This window comes from Gavia stellata, chromosome 18 (genome assembly GCF_030936135.1).
Source record: "Gavia stellata isolate bGavSte3 chromosome 18, bGavSte3.hap2, whole genome shotgun sequence".
Classification (NCBI taxonomy): Eukaryota; Metazoa; Chordata; class Aves; order Gaviiformes; family Gaviidae; genus Gavia; species Gavia stellata.
The window spans coordinates 1,766,198-1,786,478 of NC_082611.1; the positions used below are offsets into that span (position 1 = coordinate 1,766,198).

The 20,281-nt window shown below is 50.3% G+C and overlaps 1 protein-coding gene across 1 annotated transcript in view; it reads left to right on the top strand.

Annotated features, from left to right (window-relative positions):
- The window catches only part of PKD1 (polycystin 1, transient receptor potential channel interacting), a 97,960-nt gene that overhangs the window by 21,993 nt on the left and 55,686 nt on the right, over positions 1–20,281 (top strand). Inside the window, exon 2 of the mRNA XM_059826485.1 lies at positions 19,150–19,221. Within this exon, the coding sequence (XP_059682468.1) occupies positions 19,150–19,221 (72 nt within the window). The remainder of the gene's footprint in view (positions 1–19,149; positions 19,222–20,281) is intronic.

Below are 20,281 nucleotides of genomic sequence, written 5' to 3' on the forward strand. Positions count from 1 at the left end.
TAGAAATACTGTGTTCTTGACCTGAAAGCATGTGTGACTTGTGTACATGTATGGATAATATAATAGTGCCAGGACAGGAGATGATGCCTGGCACTAAGCTGTGGAAGCTGCGAAGGATTGGGGTGTCTTTCCCCAGGGAAGCATGGCAGTTCTCCCTAAGAAGCACGCGCTTTCTGCTTTCTCAGCCGGTGGTGGCTTTTGAACGCAGCCCCAGCTTGTCCATTCAGACTGCAGCATGAGCCCCTCCAGGCAGCAGGTAGTAGGAAGCGATTGCAGTTGCTGAAGGTCTTGTGGGCTGCAGTAAAGCAGCACAGAAGCTGTGTTACAGCCAGCAGACGCAAGCCCAAGAGGGTCTTTGACTGAGCCAGAGGTCAGAGGTAAATTGTTTTCATTGCTCCAGGCAGGTGGAGGTCAGTCCATGTCAAGGGAGAGAGTTGAGCTGAGGGGAGCGGTGTAAAAGCAGGTTATCTCCAGGTCAGCTGCATCTTTCCAGGATAAGCTGATGACTTGAACGGAGCATTCTTCCAGAGCTCTTTCCAGGGATCTGTCCTTTGGTCTCCACCCCGTACCTCCAGATATGTTGCATAGTGGATTTATCAGCCATTAATATTTGGCAGAAGTGTGGACAGTTATTCGTCCCAGGCAGATCATGTTCAAGTTTTGGCTCTCTTCTATCTGGAGTTTAAATTTTCCAAGCAACGGGTAGAGAGTTAGATGTGCAAGTCCTGTTTAACCCGTGAGATCCAACCCCTTCCTTTCTGCAGTGTCAGGCTCGTATTGTTCCAGCTGTATCACTGCTAACGTGTCAGTTGTGCCATCTGCACCCTTTGCACGTCGAGGAGCTGTTGGCATCTCTTAATGTACAACGCATGAAAACGAGTGGATCTCTGGGGTACATCTGTTGGCTTCAGGGCTGAATTTGTCCCATCGCTGCTTGACAAGTTTTGTCCTAAAGTCCCCAGTAATTCTTGTGGTTTTGTCTTTTGCCCTACTTAGCAGGAACATTTGTTGGCTGTTGATGGGTTGAGCAGGGAAAGGCCCATCTCCTCTGATGAGGGAGATATGACTAAAACCCAGAATTTAGCTGGTAGTGATGCAAAGAGTGCTAAAACCAGGATGGGTTCAGACGAGGACACTGAGCAGACTCCTGTGCTCAGTGGTCCAGAAAAGAACCAGAAATGTGCATCACCTACACCTGAGCCCGGCACACGATCTGGCTTGATGAGGACCTCCACCGTGCTAGCAGCAGTATCTGCAGACACCGAGCCTGACAGCCCACTGAAGAAGCACAAAGCATGGCCAGTGACCAGAGCAAACCTCCTCTGATGGCTTCTGGGTGCTGGGTCTGACCTGGCTGCCGGAGGACCCTCAAGAGAAAGGAGATTTCCATCTTCATGCTTTTCCTTCAAACTCCCAAGAGGGAAGGGTGGACAGTTTCTGTGGAGTGTGTGGTCAGCTGTCTCTGTTGAAGCCTCTGTGCTTGTACATAAGCCAGGATCGGTTAGGTGATGGAGGATAAGGAGGATGGCAGGGGCTCCTCCGCTTGTACACACTCCCATCCCAGCAGCGGAGGCAGCGCTAGGGAGAGGAGCAGCGTTGTGTGCTTTCCACAGTTTTTCTCCTTGCGGTGCCCGTGTCCCCTCTTGCTAGAGCAGCACAAGGAACTGTCAGCTCTTTCCCTGCAATGGCAAAGAGACGTCCTTCTGGAGATCTCATGCAGAGGATGAATGGGTTGCTGTTTCCCACGCCTGTTCGCAAGGTCTTCTAGAGGGGGCGGCTCTGCCACAGAGCTCAGGACCCTGCTGAGGCCCAAGCAAGCTGCTCATTTCCCTTTGTACCTACTTTGGGGCCTCTGAACATCAGCATTTTTTGGAGTAGGAATATTCTGACTGCATCACGGAAGACTTTCTAATGCTAAAAGGAAGCAACCCAACCACACAGATTATTAATGCCAGAAACATGCAAACGCATTTTACACTGGAACCAGCAGGTCTGTATTGGGTTCTAATTGTTTTTTGTTTTCAGAAGGAAGATGTTTAAGGATCTATAGTGAACATATTCCAAAAACATTCAGAGCAGAGCCCTCCAACCCAAACAACCACATTTGAAAAAATACGGGGAAGCTCATATCAGTATCGGCACGGGAACACAGGGATTAAGGCAAGGCCCGTCCTTCGGCGTCTTGTAAACCATTTCCCTTTTCTCTCTCTGTCTGTACAGTTGCAGAGCAGACTGGTTCTGGGTCTTTACCATGCACTGTGATTTATGGCACACAACGTCAACCAAAGCTGCTGTTTAATGAATTCCTTGAGCATTTCTGTTCCAATAGGGATTCATGGGCCTGACTTTGAATTATGGTGCCCTTGTGCTAGAGAGATGTTTACAGCGGAACAGTGGATTGGAAGCCCTTTCTCCCTGGGAATCATGGAAAAACTGTAGTCTCGAGCTTCAGAAGGAACTGTGATGCATGGAGACCACCCGAGGCACAGGCCCCCCTGCCACCAGAGCACCTCTGCCTCTGCTCAGTCTGCACATCTCCATTTGGTTTAGGCTGCTTAATTAATCAGGATTGGGTTTTTTTCCACTTAAATAGAAGAAACCTCTAGGGTTGATTCTAAATCTCTGTTATTGCCCAGCAGACCAGAATGTTTACTACGCATTTAGGCATTTTCTCCAGAAGTGTTTTATTTACCTGATAGACACAGCAACTCCTGCAGAACTGCTGCCTGGATCCTTTAATGAAACAGATATTTAGGCATTTAAATCCCAGGTTGTTTCTGTATTTCATAAAATGTATTTGAACAAGAAAGTCCATTTGGAGGCAAAGTATCTGTTTGTCTGTATGTGTGTCTGTGTATGTATATATCTGTTTGTTTGTCTGTCTATCTAATTTCAAACCCAGAATATTGTAACATCCAGGAATCCAGGGAGCGTGGAAGTGAGCCAGGAAAGGAAAGGAGATGTGCTTTAGGAACTAGCATAGATGATGTTTGTTGGTGGATACTGCAGCAACACTCAGAAGTAGAAGAGATGCTGCAAACCTAAAACCTTGGCCAGCATTTCAGAAGTCACGCCTGATGTTGCATGCCCAACCTGTAAGACAGGGGGGAGATCAGGGCTCCAGGAACTGTCACCTGCAGACCCACAGCCCTTCTGCTGGGCTCAGCATCCGATGGAACCCCCGTCGGCACATGGGTCACAGCAGCCCAGTAGCACCTTTCTCTGGGTCACCTGGAATCATCCCAGTGCTGGCCCCGTGGATCACGCTGGTCTGACTTCCCTGCTCTCACACACCTCTCCTCACCTCCCATTTTCCCATCAGCCTTCCCTGAAACGAGTCATCCATTCCCATGTCTCTTCTGCCTTCACAGCTCCCAACAAATACTGCTCCGGTCATGCCACCCCCATGTTCATGCCGTGTACCTGGGGGGAGGCAGTGAAATTTGGCACAGGCTGTGCCGAGCCCTCACCACCTGGCAGGGCTGGATCCCCCAACACAGCTACAGACCAGGAGAGATGGAGAAGTCCTCATCAGGGAAGTTTCTGGCTACCTTCGTGGTATCTTCAGCCTGATGAATAACAGAGCTTTGCCCTTGTTACTGCTGAGAGAATATCCCTTCCTGAGGGCCTGCAGGCTTTCTCTGGTTGCTGTAGTGCAGGACTTGTTTCTCTTACGTACTCATTTCATTTCTTCCCTTCCTGCTGCTGGTACAGGCTGCCAAACATTTTGTTTCTTCCTCCCCCGTAGATGTGTCTGCATCCACTGCTGTTTGTGTTCCTGCTTTCCCTTAGAGGTTGGTGGTTTTTTTTTTTTTTGAACGTCAGTTGCATTTTTATCATATTTGGATCCTGTGAGTTAGAGATCACTGCATAGCGCGGGGCAACGGGGAGGACGCTGTGCGGATACTGTCACCTGCCCTGTGGCCGTCAGGAGCAGACCAGGTTGGCCGGAGACCAGTGCCCAAAGGGTTTAACCAGCAGACCTATAGCTTCCCCTCCTCTGCAGGCCATGGTGGGAAGCAGCTGAGCCTCCCTCCGGCTCCTCTGGTGCTCATTTTGGTGTGGAGAGCTGTGGCAAACGCCGCTTTTCAGAGCTGACTGAGAAACGGCTCTTGTCCTTGTCTCTCCTGGGGTTTTCTTTAATATGAGAAGAAATTGGGCACCTGGTAGAAATGTGGACCCCAGGCCTGGCCAAAATCTCTTGAAAGCGACCTCATAGAGGGGAAGGCTTGTCCTCGTGGTCAGCGTCAGCGTGGCAGGGCAGCGGGTGTTGGGTCCCTCCATCTCTCCTGGCTCTCGGTGAGGGAAGGGGAGCGGGGCACCGGGACGGGGCCGGCGAGGAGCCGTGCTCCAGGCTGGAGCTGGATGAGCGTTACATAACGCACCGCTCCGCTCCAGAGACACGTTCAAATGATTAATTTGAGGCTCTGGCAGCCGCTTCCCTGTAATAATATTTTAAACATTACTTTTCCACTGGCCCTTGCCAGCAATCGTTATTTTGCACTGTGGAGGCTGTAAAATTTCACTTCAAGGATGGGTTTCACTCCCGTTACAAAATGTGTCTGGAATGTGCAGATGTTTCCTTCGGGGAATAGCGAGCCAATCCGCTCTAACACATCATCCCCACGGGGAGGACTCAACGTGCTAAGCAGCCCTATTCACAAAATCACAAACAAACACACGCACACAGAGCCCTGTGGAGCTGTACCCGGGCCGGGCATGTCGCTCAAAGCCCTGTTGATGTAAAAAGCCCGAGGTCTCTGCTGGAGCTGCAGAAGGCTTTGGTCTGGGCTGCTGCTGGGCTGCAGGGACACATGCTCTGGTTGCAGAGAGGTCCCGCTCTGCAGCCCGCAGGAGCTGTGCGTGTTGTTACTGCGATCGGCTTTTGCACAGTGCCACATATTACTGTTTTCTGGAGACGGATTGGAAGAACTATGAAAACTTTGGCTTACTGGGTGCAAAATAACATCCTGCAGGTATCCAAAGGTGTGCGTGCCAAGGACAAAGAAGAGTTGCTGTAGATGCGCCAGAGTTAGAGAAAATGGAGAGATGGGATTTAATTGAACAAAAAAAAGGTTGCGTGGAGTGAGGAGAACGCTGAAATACGCTTTTTATGGAACAGCCACTGGCAGACAGGAACCCCAGCAATAGGGACTTCAGATTAAGGCAGTAACCATCCCTGAGGAATATCTTACAGGACTGGTCCTGTTTTTGTAGGAGGATCCAGGAGATCACTCATTTTTTTGCTTGCGTAATTTTCTCTTTCAGTATCATCTTTACTGCACGGGATGGGAGCACAAAGCTGTTAGGGGGCATCAGGTCCTCAAAGAGGACCCCTTAAAGGGGTTATCTGTCGCGCACACAGGGATAAGTGCCCAGAGCAGATCTGCTGTAAGTGCTCCTGGAGTCCCCCTGCTCTGCCCCACACTGCCTGCTCCCTCCGCTCTGAGCCTCGTGCCTCCTGCACGGCTGTTCCCATGTCTGCAGGTCAGGACGGCCAGTCTCCCGGGGATGGGTGCTGTCTTTCTGCAGCTCCAGAAGGTGTATCTGGACTGTCTTAATCTGTGTTGAGCTGTGTTGCTTGAAACCCTGCCTCTAGCGTTGTGAGAACGTTTTGGGCCCATAGTATCTCTGGGGAGAACCTCATTTGGGGTGCTAGATAGGTTTTGGTGCTGGGGTCTGCCTTGATCCTGATGTACACCTCTGTTTTAATCAATATACAGGGCTACCTTGCCTTACCTCACCCTGAATAAAACCCAAGTGGAGCCTGGAGGAGAAATGAAGGCAGTTATGGAAAATAAATATACTAGATACAGTACCGGGAAAGAGAATTGTTGATAGAGATCAGTATGGACTGAGCACTCAAGCCCATCAAACATGGATAAGCAAAAGAATGCGAGGAAAAGTCTGTGGCTAGCAAAGTTGAGAAGAATAAAGAGTTTTTCAAGTATATTGGGAACTAAAGGAATTAAGTTACACTGGTCTGTTAATAGGTGGACATGGTCAAATTATCAATGAAAGTACAGAAAAGGCAGGATTGTTCAGTAAATATTTCTGTTTTCTATTTGGAGAAAAGCCAGATGATGTATTTGTATCATATGAGGATGATGAAACACTTTCCACTCCAACAGTAACTGAAGAGGATGTTAAACAGCTGCTATTAATGTTAGACCTTCTTAAACTAGCAAGTTCAGATATTTTGCATCCAAGAATTTTAAAAGATCTGGCTGAAGAGCCCTCTGGGCTTTTAACGTTCACTTTTAGTGGGGTTTTGGGCAGTAGGGAAATTCCCAAGGACTGGATCAAAATGAACATGGTGCCAGTGTTAACAGAAGGTAAATGGGATGGTACAAACATTTTATTAGCCTGGTATTGTGATTTTCTAGCCCAAGGAGAAACAATATAGTGCATAGCATGGACGTTAGCTAGATGTTAAAGGGGATAGTGTAATTAGTGGCAATGAACATGGAAAATTCACTTATGGAAAATAGATCTCATAAACCTCTGCCTTATAAGTAAGTTTACAGATGGAGTAGATGAAGATGATGGTGTTGATGTAATACACATATGACTTCTGTAAGGTATTCGACTCAATGTCACATATATTTGTCAGAAATCGGAATGAAAAAAATCAGCACTACATATATTAAAGGGGTTAAACACTGGCTTCAAAACATAAGGATAAACTGGAGTCATCATGAAGAGGTGTGTTGCAGTGAAGTCTCAAAGATTGACTGCTGACTGCCTCCGTGGTGTATTTGTCAACAGACTGGAGGAGAACAGAAAACATTGGTGATACTGTACTGAGAGTGCCAAAGCACAGAGGAGGAAACGGAGCTCTGCTTTGGATGGAGACGTGGTCACAGAAAGGAGCAACGATGCTGCCGAGCGTAAGATCGTACGGCTGGGACCGCGGAAGGCAGGCCTGCTGTGTAGGATGGGAGCCTTCTGGAAGGCAAGGACTCGGCCAGGGAAGGTGTGGTGGTTGAGTGTGCGATGAAGGATACAGCCACCAAAATGATTAGTGCAACCCAGGGGTGTGTAAGCAGGGAACTATGGAGCAGAGGGGTTGTATTTCCTGGTGTCCTCACTTCATAGGGATAGTGATGTCCTACAGAATCCAGCCACAAGCCTGTCTGAAGGACTGTCTCTTGCGAGGCGGCTGGTGTTTGCTGCACCAGCAAGAAGGCGGTTGGTGACTGCAGCCTGGGGAGTATTTGTGGTTAAAACCAGAAAACATAATAGAAGGACCTTCAGTTTAGTGGGCAGGTGGAGTGAATCCTGCACCTGGGAACTCAAGCTAGGCAAATTCAGACCAGAAATAAGTCTAACTGACTAACACTGCAACAGCTTACCAAAACTGGTGGTGGCCATCCCGTCCCTGGGAGTCCTTATGTGAAGATGGGAACGTTCTGTAGAAGGATGGGGGACTGTTTGCTGAGGTTCGATGCAGGAATTGATTGTGAGGAGTGTGGTGGCTTGCAGTACGTGATTCGTTGGGATGAATGATCACATTAAAAATCTGTGAGTCATTCTCCTTGCTCTTTGTTAGTGCAAGAAGCAGGCTGCCAAAAGGGAAGGGTTAGTAGCTTTGCGTCCTGTGCGCCCCTTCCCCAAAACTTGCTCATGTATTGGGTAGGTCTCAGGGCTTCAGAACATCTGAAAAGCCTGTCCCTCACTGAGGAGGCCACAGAAAGCAGACATAACATCAGGATTGCAAGAAAAGCACAAACTGGATTGTGCTGCAGCCGTGGTTTGGCCAGGTCTCGGGTCCTGAACATGCTGCACTTTTCTTTTTGCTCCAGGCTCCCCTGGTTCTTGGATTTTCTGTTGCAGGCAGTGGGCTGTGGACTCTGTGGTTGTGCTCAGCATCACTGTTTTCACAGAGCAGCACCATTTACTTTGTTCTATTTTTAAACATATCAAGTGCTAATGTGACTGCCCCAAATCCCAGACCTTTCTCTCTGGAGAATAAGTAAGGGGCTCAGCATCTCTCCAGCACAGGTCATGCTGCAAAATGTTGCTGAAGGTTGTTTTCCATCGCTAACAACGCATTGCCCGGCCTGGACCTGGTTGAGTCTTCCTGGTCTTTACTTGTCCTTTTCCCCGTCTCAGCTATTTTTAGTTAGCATCCCATGCTTTGAGCTGAAGGGTGTGGGTGAGAGCCTGGAACAGGGAATCTCTTAAATAAAAGGAAATGTTGTTGGTAAAACATATCAGAGTTGAAAATCAATTGACAGACAGGGCTAAAATACACACAAAAATGTTTTTTTTAAGCAACCACCCAGGAACTTGGAAAACGTGCTCGTCTGTTAGACATTGCTGTTAGCTAAAGGTCAAACAAATTTGTACTCTCAGCTACAAAAGGGAAAGTGTTTGAGGGTGTGTTATCGCCCGTGGGAAGTGACTGTCGAGATCTGGCTACTGGGCCAGGGTTCCCAGGGGTGGGTGGAAAGTCGGGTCCCTTTCGGCACCGAGGCAGATGCCGGCGGGTCTGTGCCGGAGCCTGCGGAGCCAGGCTGGTGGCAGTGCCGGTCGGTGTGCCTGGCGGGAGGTACAGGGTGGGGGATTTTGGAGCAGGACCTGGGGGGCTGGAGCTCAAACTTTGCAAAGGACTGAGGAGGGAATGGCCCCAAAATCTTTCTCTTAGGTCCGCTCGCCTTTGTGCTGCTCTGACAGCGGGAGGTCCAAGCGGGGAGCGTGCTGTGCTCACCCCAGGCTGCTCCCACACCCGGCGGGGTAAAGGGACATGGTGACACTGTCCCTCAGCCGCTTCACGGCATTTGGCCATGGGACTTTCCCCGTCTGTTCTCACACTGTTTTGGATCCAGGGTGCCCTCTTCGTGTCCGCTTTACCTGCCATGCGTGTGTGGCTTTGGCTGGTGGGTGATGTTACTCCTAAATCCCCAGTCCTTCGTGAACCCCTGTAAATGCCGTGTTTTGCTGCCCTGTGGCTTTGTTTTCCTCTTGTTTGTGTGCTGCCGGTGCCATGTGGCACCTGCCAACGTTCTGACTGTTCTCTCAGTGCGAGAAATGAGAGAAGTATTTCCCAACCATTTGAAGAAATTACTTTTGCTCTGATGCTGCCTTATCAGTCTCACTCTCTCTCAGCCGGCTCGCGGCCTGAATTCAGCTAGGAAGTGCCGTTAAGTTTTTTACAAGTCTCACCAGGGCATTTCAGATGATCCGGAGGTCCCTGGTTCACAGTTCTCGTGCTGTATTGATGCCCAATTGTTCCCCTGTTCCTTTTGGGATACAAAACCCGGATGCCCCAGAAGGTTTCCAAGGAAGAGGCTATGCAAATATTTTTTCATACGGTGTCAGTGTTTGCAAACTGGACGTGTGCTTTGGAGAAGACTTTCCTGGAGTTCTCCGTGTCTCTTGGCTCCAGCTCCTGTATCGGCTCAGCGATGTATCGCTGCTGTTGGTTCAAGAGCATCCAGGGCTTCCTGCATCCTGTGAACCTCGCCTGTGGCTCTCGTTTGTTGTGTATAGCAAAACTTACGGTGCTGGGGAAAAACAGCATTGTGTTTTTATTATTTCTCACAGGGAAATAATATCCCTAGAGGACAGCTATTTAAGCAAAGGCCTCACATTAAAATAAATACAAATAGGATAATAAAAAAACAGGACCCAAAGGTTATGTACTCCATCCCCTGTCCCAGTGGTGAATTAATATCAACAATGCCTAAACATTTATTGAAAACTCTTCGCTTTCTGTGAGGAAGATTAAGCACTTAGTAACTCAGCTGTGTAATTCCTAAATTACAGCTTACAGAGGGCTCACTTTTCATGGTAAAATAAAATATCATTGGGCTCTGAACATGCTGACTTGGAAACACTCTGGGTTTTCAAGAGACCAGAGCTGGGCGTTGAAAGAGCTGTGTGTCAGCATGCAATGCCACAGGATCTGGGGGCTCCCTGGACGGATGCTTTTTCGGGGAAGAAGTGGGTATCTGTGTGGAAAGTGGTTGGATTTGGGCTGCAGGCATCTAACGTGGTCTCCTTTCTTGAGCTCTGCCATGTGTGCTGGGAAGATACTTGGTTTTATCGCATCTTTGGTTTCCTTACAAACTTTCCATGAAACAAATGTATATTTGCAGGGCTGACATTTAGCTGGATGAAACTGCAGACGGCTTGTTTACATGCAGCACTAATTATGGACATTAGCTTTATTTAAATATTTGGGTTGCTGCTTTCCCAAGCTGAAAGTCTTCCCTGTTCTAATCTTTTCATGTGATGTTGCAGAGGTGGAGCAGGGCTGGGTGATGCTGATGTTTCAAGACTTATTTTATGCCACGTTAAGTCACCTCTTGGCAGTAGAGGGGAGTACCATGTCCAGGGCCAGCTCCGATCACTGCCGCCTCCTGGTCACTTGGGCAGCTCAGAAGGTGGGACCTGGCATGAAAAGCCTCTCTCATGACGGTGGCCATCCCTGTAGCCAGCTCCTCGTCCCACCGGAGCGCCCTGCAGAAGCTCTTGCTGACCTCCACAAGCACAGGAGGCCCCTGGTGCCTCCCCGGTGCCCCCCTCGCCTTTGGCTGCGTTGTTTCGGTGTTGGGAATGAGGAGATGAAGTCAGTGGCAGCCTAAGAATAGCTTGTAAAATGAGCCGCGCTGCGGGTCCCTGCGCAGACAGCAGCGCTCCGGTTCCTGGGAGCCTCTTGTGTGAGAAAGCCCCCACCCAGCCCTCCTGGCCAGGGAGGAGAGGGACGGAGCGCATGATGGCATTGCCTACGAGTCGGCCCTGCCAGAAAATGACATCGCTCCATGAGGTAACACGTCCCCTTTGTTCGAGTGGCTTCATCCCTGGTCCGACTTTATAACCATATTTGGGAAAGTTTGCGGAAAGCTGCTGGCTGCGGGGATCCGAGGAGCCGCTCTTTGAGTCTCAGCTGCCCTGCAGACAGCTCCCACCTGGAGGATGGGGATGCCTTGGCCACAGTGGGGACACCCTGGCCGTGGCGGGGACGCCCTGGCCGTGGTGGCCATGCCCTGGCTGTGCACCCCGCAGGCGCAAGCAGCATCACCTCCTCTGTCTGCTCTGGGTATGGGGCACGGGCACAGGAGCAGAGGGAGTGTGAGCAAGCAGCGGCTGGATAGGGACTGCCGTGTCACCTGGGGTGTCCCAAGCTCTCAGCTCAGTCTCGTGCAGGGCTCAGGGATCAGTCTTTCCCATGCTGCTTCAAGCACAGGCTCTCAGCCCCTTTTCCTCAGCCACCGGCAGGGATGCAGACACCCACTGCCCGGCTTCAACCCTGAGCTCACCCGCCATGCCGAGAGCTAAGGGAGTAGGGTTTACCCCTAGAAATCTGAGAGTTGTGTTGTGCTGGTGCTCCGGGAGAGGCTTGCGGCAGGACGAGGCAGGGCAGGCTGAGATGGGGAAGGAGCATTGCTTCACTCCCATCGCTCAGAGGGGAGCCCGCAGCGATGGGGTGACCTGCTTGTGCTCCTGCAGCGAGTCTGCAGCGGAGCTGGGAGTTACATCTGGGTCTGCTTCGTGTCAAACCCAACCGTCTCCTGGCACAGCTGCCTTGCAAGGGCATATGTGAGAGTGCTTTGCAGTTCTCCCAGGAGAGCACAAAGTGTACAGAACATTGCAAAAATGCTTGTATTCTTGCCTTACATTTTCATATCAACAATTATGATTTTGCTGTGGGAAGAAAAACATTTAGTTTTTAGATGAATATTTGGTAAAAAGTCTTTTGGGGCAAATTCCTTAGAGCTAAGGCTTGGGCCAGCATTTGAAACTCATAAATTCAAAATGAACAAATAAATTGTCATCGTGCTGTGACAGCCTTGGGGAGACAAGGGTGCTCGCTGCCGCCTGCCAGTCCCAGCGTGCAGCTCTCTGCTTGGGACTCGCTCTCGGCAGCTGGCAGTGTCTCCGTGAGCCTTTCCCTGGACAGCCCTCCATCTCCTGCATTTGCTGCCTAACAGCCTTGCTGGTCTTTGGAAGCTGATCTCTGCAGTGAGGTCCCTGGGCACACGGATGAAATGCAGCCTCCTCTGCGGTGGGATGCATCGGTTCACAGTCACCCGCTGCTAAATGGTGTTGGGAAAGAAAGGGGTGAAACCCACCAGCAGAAGGGCCCTCTTCGTGTTTGGCTGCAGCTCTCGGAGGTGATGTGTGGTGGAGCTGGAATCCCTTTGCCTTGGAAAATCCCTGCTTCAGTGTGATTGAAAGGAGTAGCTGGTGATGGAGGTCTCCATATGCTGTTGCTCTCCTGTCTGTGCCGAAAAACTGAGAGCTCATCGTGCAGGAGAGCTGTTGAGGCAGTGTTCCTCCCAGCCTGCCAGCCGGGGTGTCCCTGCACCTAGTGCAGGATGACAGCTTTGCTTCCCGCACCCGGCACACAGAAAAATCTGGGTTTTTTTCAGATTTCCATAGCCGCTGTGGCAAGAATCTCTATTCCCCCCTCTGCACACAAGCGCCGTTACTTCTACTGTGCTTTCTAGGAGAGGTGCAAGCCAAAAGACAAAGAAAAAAAGGAATCAGATCAGCAAAACCCTATAATTTTTCCTGGCTCAAGCATGCAAAAACACATAGGGTTTTTCCTCCTCTTCTCTGGAAAGTCTATTATGTACGTCAGGCAGTATCAGCACAGCGGTGCTGCACGGGGCACCGTGCTGCCTTTTATTCCTGGAAACTAGAAAAGTGTTTGCCATGGTAACTCGTAAGACAGTGTTTCAGCTACGCAGGCGACCTCTCGGGCAGTTCGCTGCTCTGTCAGCTGATGGAGGGCTCTGGAAGCAGTGGGCTTCATTGTGTCTCACAAGCCATCTCGCATGTCCCTCTGTCACTTGTCCTCTCTGGTTGCAAGGTGTGTGACAGTGCAGCCTGGCTTTCGGCAGGGGTGAGAAACGGGAGCACGGCTGGGCTTTGCTCGGAGCATGGCTGGGCAGCTGCTGCTGCCTGCGGTGTTTTCTGTGCCTCGGTTTGCTGCTCACGTCGGCCGTTGCCTCTCGTCCCTGGTTGCTGCAAGGCTTTAGCCACGAGAACTGCCAGGGACTGAGCACCTTTGCATTCTTCGTGCTTGGGCGAAGCACCTGGAGTTTGTTGAGATCAGAAAGGGGGAACTGTTTCCACTGGAAGATGTGCTTGGGGAAGAGAGGGCTCAGGCAATCTGGGAAAGGCTCTGGAGGCAGGAGTGGGGCAGAGAAGATAAAGAGCAGTTATTCAGTGTTCACAGTGCAGAAGATTAGGCAGTATCCAATGAAGTGATGCCTCTAGCAGGTTTCAAGAAACCAAAGAAGGTGCTTTTTCTGTAAAGCACATGAATTACGGAGCTTGTTGCTGTGGGCTCTTGTGGAGCCCAGGCTGGCTCAGGAAGGGGTGGACAGTGTCGTGGAAGATCGGTCTGTTGGTGGCTGCTAAATACGCCAGTCCAATGTCGTCTCTGGCTCTGCAGGTCCTCTGTTGCTGGCTGCCAAGAGCTGGGAAGTGTGTTGGGGAAGGATTGCTCGCTGGGAGCTTTGCTCATACATCTCCCTGAACACCTGGTACTGACCGCAGTCGGGGATGGGATCTGGGTCAGGATGGACCCTTGATCCCAGGGACAGAGCTGTTCCTACGTCCCTGCACCCACTCCTGTTCAAACACAGTCTCTGGGCCAAAATGGGGCCCAGCCCTGTCCCCATGACTCTTACTTTGGTCACACAAACATGAGGCAATCTGCGTTTTGGGGGTGTGTGTCCTGGATCAGGGAAGACTGGCTGGTTGGGGGAGGCTTGTGGGAAAGCCCAGCCTGGCTGATCCATGGGGAGAAAGTGATTTTCCCCAAAGGACAGGGTCTCTCTGTTGCAGATGCTCCATTTACTGACCCTGTGTGTTCTGTCGGGCCAGTCCAGCTCAGGAAGATGGGCTGGGAGGTAGAAAAGCTTTTCCCTTGACTGCAAGCTGCACCCAGCAGCCTGAAGGGCAGATGCTTTGTCACTCCTGCAGTATTGCAGGGCCCTTAGTAGCCACTGTAGAGGCTCCTGGGCAGACTCTGGATGGAAATATGATTGTACCCTAGCTGCCGTCTTTCCTAGCACCTCTGGAGCTTCACTGACCCACAAAAATCTTAGCTTTTACTGTGGCTTACAGACCTGGAGCTTCTTTTCTACTGAACCACTGCAGCTCTCTCAGCCTGCACGCAGGCTCCTCACTGCACAGACACTTCTCTCCGTCTGCGGATGCTTTTCCCATTACTGTTCTGGCTGGGCTCCATGCACCAAAAGGGCTGGGGAAGGCACAAGCCAGCACTGCCCCCCCTTCCCTTCCCTCCCTTTTTTGTGAAATGAAGGCAGAGCGGGCCCACAAATGACATAATGAGAGCATGACATCAGGCTTGGCAGACGGAGGCGTGCTATACTCTGCTCAACATTATATGTTCTGTGGAATTAAGAAGAAAACAGCAGTGCACCAAAAAAAGCCTGTCCACCACAGCGCTGCAGAAATAAACCCGCTTGGCTGCCCCGGGCTCGCAGCTGCGGGGCCGTGGAGCCCGTCTGAGCATCGTGAAGGGACAAAGCTGGCAGCACCAAGCCCTGCTGCTCGCTTCCAGCAGCAGCAGCTGAGGGCACGCCAGTGCTCGACACTTTTTACCCCCAGAAGTTATCCCACCCCATCTGCAGGAGATCTCGCTGACGGTGTTTGTGACTGATGCATCCTCACACTCTCCGTGAGAGGGGCTGCCGTTAGCCCTGCGGTACACACAGCTCTGGAGAGGTTCGGTGGTGCACCCAGCATCACACGGGGAGTTGGTGGCAGAACTGGGATGGAGCTGAAGGCTCCCAAGGCTCAGGTTGACACCCTCATTACCAAACGTTCCCTTATCTGAAGCTTCACCTTCCCCCCACGACCAACTCCACTTCCAGAAGAAGTTTTTTTAAAACTTCCTTTGCCAGGCATCTAAGTTAAATGTGTGAGTCTTTGCTGAGGCACTTAGGGAACTGCAAGGGGAGCTCCCTGTATGGCATCTTTCACACTCTTCTTGTTCTATACCATATTCGGTGGTGGGTTTGGGTGCCCCTTGCCCCACAGAGATCTGTGGAGAAGTGGGCCAGCCCTCCCAGCCTCCTCTGGCATTACACGGCTCCATTTTACAGGTGTGGAAACTGAGGCAGGATCAAGAAGTTGTGAATTGCCCATAGCTGCCCTCTTGCAGGCAACACAGCGTGTTCGCAATATCCCCTGTGGCACAAATTAACTAAATTTTTCTTTCTTCTCGTGGAGAGGGCGGCAGTCTGCGTGCGCAGTGCATTTCAATGGAGAGCCTTGTTTGCTGCTGGCTTCAGCTCTGCTTTGAACCTGCTCCGAATTTCCTCCAGCCTGGCAGTGGGCTGGGAAAATACAGTCGTGGCAGTTTGTGGCACCGAGAGGCTGAGCTCTGTCCCACAGCCTTTGCGTTGGCTTTTATTGCTCAGTATTTCCTGATTTTTTTTTTTTCTGCAACCTAGCTTGGTTCGCGGCCATCTTTCCCATGCCAGGAAGGCATAATGTGATTTTCCATACAAGTTGGAGAGGGACCAGTGGGAGAAGGCAAGCAGGCGGCAGGGAGCCCAGCTCACTGAGTCCCGGCTAGAGGTGGCAGGCACTGGCATCCGCCACCGTTCCTTGCTTCTCCAAGCTTTCCTGTCAACAGAAGCTCTGCTTCCCTTGCCGGCTCTGCACCAAGGAGGTCTGGGGAGGTTGAAAGCTGGGGGGGTTTATACCGGTTCCTCATTGGATCATGAAGGCAAGGGTAGGAAATAGCAAGGGAATTGTGCTCTGGTTTGTAGGTACCGCTGGGTTGCCAGCTAGCGCCTGGTCTGGATGGAGGGCAGCAGCGTCTGCGGGTGCTAGACGGGAGCGCAGGCAGTGGAAGGCGGATGGTGGGAGCCAAGGTCTTGGGACCCGTTGCAAAGCATGCGAGTTGCAGTTAAGTGCAAAGTGTCAGGGTATGGACAAAGCTTGGGTTAATTACAACCTCCAAGGGTTCGGAACGTTTCTGAAGCAGCCTCGCCTGGGAACCAAGGCCCAGCTTTCTCCTTTGAAGCTCACTGGTTGAGCTTCTCTGCGTGTTGGGCTGTGGGTCAGTGTTGGCTTTGGATGACAGTAGTAGGTGCAGGATAGATGCGTGAGCTCAGATGATGGTATCTGGCAGCATCAGCTTGGCGATGGTGCATGCAGAATGACGGCCAAGTTGTACAATCAGGAGGAGAGGAAAAAGGCGCGGGAGCCCCCTCCAGCCCTTCCGCTGTGACGCCGTGGAGGCTCAGTGGAGTACGACGGTGCCCATACCCCAGAGACACGCGTCCGAGTGGCCTGACGCCCTCACAAGCTGTCCTGGCCACACAAAGCAGCACGGTCCCTTGAGCAAATCAGAGGGTTGAGGGTTGTCACTAGTTTATGGGGGACAGCTCCTCCCGCCCTTTCCTGAGCAAAACCCGCTGGATCACCCTTGTTCACCAAGAGCTCCTTCCCCGGCGTGCCGCTCAGCAGGCAGTGACATCTAGTGTCAGTCCAACAGGCCGTGTCAGAGCAGCACTGCCAGGGGAATTCCTGCCTCTATTTCCATTTACCTGTTTGCTGAGGCTGGTGGGAGCAGCTCTGCCACTGTGCATCTTCCTGGAGCAGGTACCAGGTCACAGTCATCCCCGGTCCTGCTCTCGGGTGGGAATGACCCCTGGGCGTCGAGGATTTGCGGTCTTAGCCTTTATTTACCCGAAGTTTAAAAGCTTTCTCTGAGATGAAATGGAAATAATGATAAGGGATGTTTGTGAAGGGCTGGGGAAGGCTCAGGACCAACTCCTCCATTCCTGGCACTGTGGCAGAGGGATGGAGAAGAGCAGACTTCCTTGCTGCACTTGGTCACTTCTTACCTGGGAAGTAGGAAGATGGGAGAGATGGAGAGAAAGCTGCAGAGAGCTGCAGAGGGGGCGGCTGGGCTTGGGGCTGGCTGCCCCGGTTCCCTGCGTGGCTCAGGTGCCCGCTTGCTGATTGTGCCTTCTTCTGTGAGGCTGGGAGCTTCACCCTGCCCCGCGCCCTCTCTTCTCTGTGCAGCCGAGCAGCACTTTTGAAGAGGCTCTTTGAAATGCCAGAGCCCTGATTTTGTAGCAGCAGAATGGTTTGGTTTGGAGGTCACAGAGTCACAGAATCATTAAGGTTGGAAAAGACCTGTAAGATGTTGTGGGACATGGTTTAATGGGCATGGTGGTGTTAGTTGGGACATGGTTTAATGGGCATGGTGGTGTTAGTTGGGACATGGTTTAATGGGCATGGTGGTGTTAGTTGATGGTTGGACTTGATGATCTTACAGGTCTTGTCCAGCCTTAGTGATTCTGTGATTCTGTGATCATCAAGTCCAACCATCTGGCTGGGCAAGGAGCAAGAAGGCATCAGAGCTGAAACACCATTTCCTTCTGTCTTGGGCTTGAGGTGCTGCCTAAAAACTAAATGGGTTATTTCCAGGTATTTCAAAGAAGAGAAACAGCTTTACTGGTCTCCCCGTAAGGTAGCTGGTTGGTGGTTTGGTCCTTTCCAAAACTGGTCAAGTAATGGAAGGAGGTGCAGGGGCAGAGGAGTACAATGTATAGAAGATACTCATGCAGAAGTGGAGCAGGAGCCTCCCTGCGGAGGATCTGACCTGGCTGGCAGCAGCTGGGATTCCAGTCCAAGCTGAATTGTGTGTTTCTCTTGCAAGTGGGAGCTGGAAATGGGTTTGGAGGTGATTTTCATGTATCCTGTGCAGAATGTGACTCCCATGTGGCCTGTGACACTTCAGCGGTGGATGCTCTCTGTTCTTAACTGTTGTCCCCGAGACACAAGAACACTGGCTTGGTCACATATTTTTGCTAGCATCCTTTTTTTAAGTGTATTTGTTGAGCTTTCATTTTGCACATTTCTTGGGCTTCTTTATTGGTCTTGCTGATGAACTCCTCTGAATCCACTCTCAGCTTGGCAAAAAATCCTGGACAGCAAAATCAGGGAAAATTAACTCAAACCTTTTAAAGAGACATCCATCCCTGTTGCTAATCCCCAGAGTTTCCTGGAATCATATGTGATTTTCCTGCCAGTTTGGCAGAATTCTTTTCATTCGGATAAATTAAGTTTAAATGTCAGATCAAACCAAGAATTAATCGATTAGGGGATAAAAATAAGAGGTGTGACAGCAAGGAGAAGTTACGGGAGATGCTTGTAGGAAAAAAGGTGAGAAGGGAGGGGAGGAGGAGAACGTCTCTGTTGACACGGCACGGCTGTGGCTGCGGTGACTCCAGCCCTGTCCGCCTCCCTGGAGCTCTGCCAGAAATCCTTGAAGGATAATAATAACCATTGCATGGGCTCCGGATAAGTATTTTGATGCTGCTAAAAGAAGATTTTGGCCAAAGGAGATTCATCTGAAACCAAAGAGTGAAGTTTATTGGGAATGAGTGGAGACTGATCTGCGAAACTTTCTACTTCTTAGCTGAGTGACATTTTAAAATTGAAAAAGAGGACATGAGGTGAAAAGAGAGAGCTGGGCTGGAGGACAGAAACAATTTCGCTTTGGATGAGTTGAAGGCTATTGGTGTTATGGGGAGCGATTAGAGATTTTTTAAAATAGTGTTCCTTTTATAAGGACAATCTAACCTGATCTTAAATGGAAAATATTCTTTGTTACTTCTTCTTTCCTTTCAAGCTTTTCCAAAGAGAGACAAAAAGATCTTTAAAATGTAAAAGCTGAACGCATCAGTTGTGTAATTAATGATCAGTTCTTTGGCACTAGAAATGGACTTGGAAGTTCCTCATAAATTTTTCTCTAAGTTAATTACTACTTTAGTCTAAATTATTTCTTAATTACTTCTTTGAACATACATTAGACTTGAATTTTTTTTAAAAGGATACATCAAATTTAGTAATACATTTGTCATGTCTGTAATTACTCTAGATACGCTGCAGAATAGTACGTATATAATGATAGTCCTAATCTGTATCTACACATTATACAAAGCTGTGAGCAGCAAATGCTTTACAGCTGGGAAAGGCGTTGTCTTCGGCTGGGAGAAATGCTCCGCTTTAACACCCCAAAACCTTCCAGTCTGGAGTCTGGATGGAGTTTGGAGAGAGGCTCTTCTAAGGTCTAGTAATGGAGGAATGACAAAATGAAGTTGAACGAAAGCTGAAGATTGTGTTTTCTTTCTCTAGGGATCTTTCCAATAACAGGATCAGTGGTTTAGATGTTCAGATATTCGAAAGCCTGACTTCTCTGGCAAAACTGTAAGTACACGCTGTACCCTTCCCGTCCTCCAGCTCACCGTGCACGTTTGAGCTGGTACCTAGAACGCCTGCTTATGTTTCACAAGTTAGCCTTGTTCTTGCTTGACCTCATCTGTCGAGCCCCAGATAGATGTGTCCATGGACTCCGTCCTCAAGGCGTTCAGCTGCACAGTCCAGTGAATGACTGATTCCCTCATGGGCGTTCAGAGAATTGGGCAGGATTTGACCCACTGTACTGCTAGATGGAGAGGAGATCAAGGCAAGAGAAGGAGCTTTGTCGCAAGATGTGTGTTAGTACATGGAAAATTATGATAATGCTGCGGTGTCCAAATCCCATTTATCTTCTGAGGGAACTGGATACTGAGTCTGAGGGTCCTTTGAGGAGCCCGGCACTAGTGGGGGAAAGGCCTGATGTCCCATTGCTCCCCACAACCTGAGCTGTCCCAAAGCTGCCCAGACTCTGTGGGGCCCAGGAGAAGAGGAGAGCTTTGCCCATTAGCAAACTCACTGGTTCAGCTGCCGATCAGATGAGTTTGCACCGTGACTTGCTGATGATTGATAGGGAAGATTAACTTTTTTAAAGAAAAACTGGACTGTCACATCAAAAAAGGCAGCAATAGAGCCAGTACCAAAACCTGGTTTGGTGGTTCCAGCTGAGTAGCTGGCATCCTGGACAGCCTGCCATCTTTACACCTCAAAATCTCCTTAAAGGAGAAGGACTTGGAGCACGGGGACTGCACTTGAACATGGAAGCAGGCTGTCCAGAGAGGTTGTGGAGTCTCCATCCTCAGAGATACTCAAAAGCAGACTGGTCATGGGCAGCCTGCTCTAGGTAACCCTGCTTGAGCAGGGGGGTTGGACCAGATGACTTCCAGAGGTCCCTTCCAACCTCAATCACGCTGTGATTCCATGGCTTAGCGCCTGACTGGACATTTTGCTATCATATGTATGTGGCTGTTGAGACCCAAGGTGCTCAGAGGGTAACTAGTACCCAAGCAGAGCTTGGGACAGAGGTTGATCCTTTATGTTGGCCAGGAAGTTGTTACCAGCATGATGAACT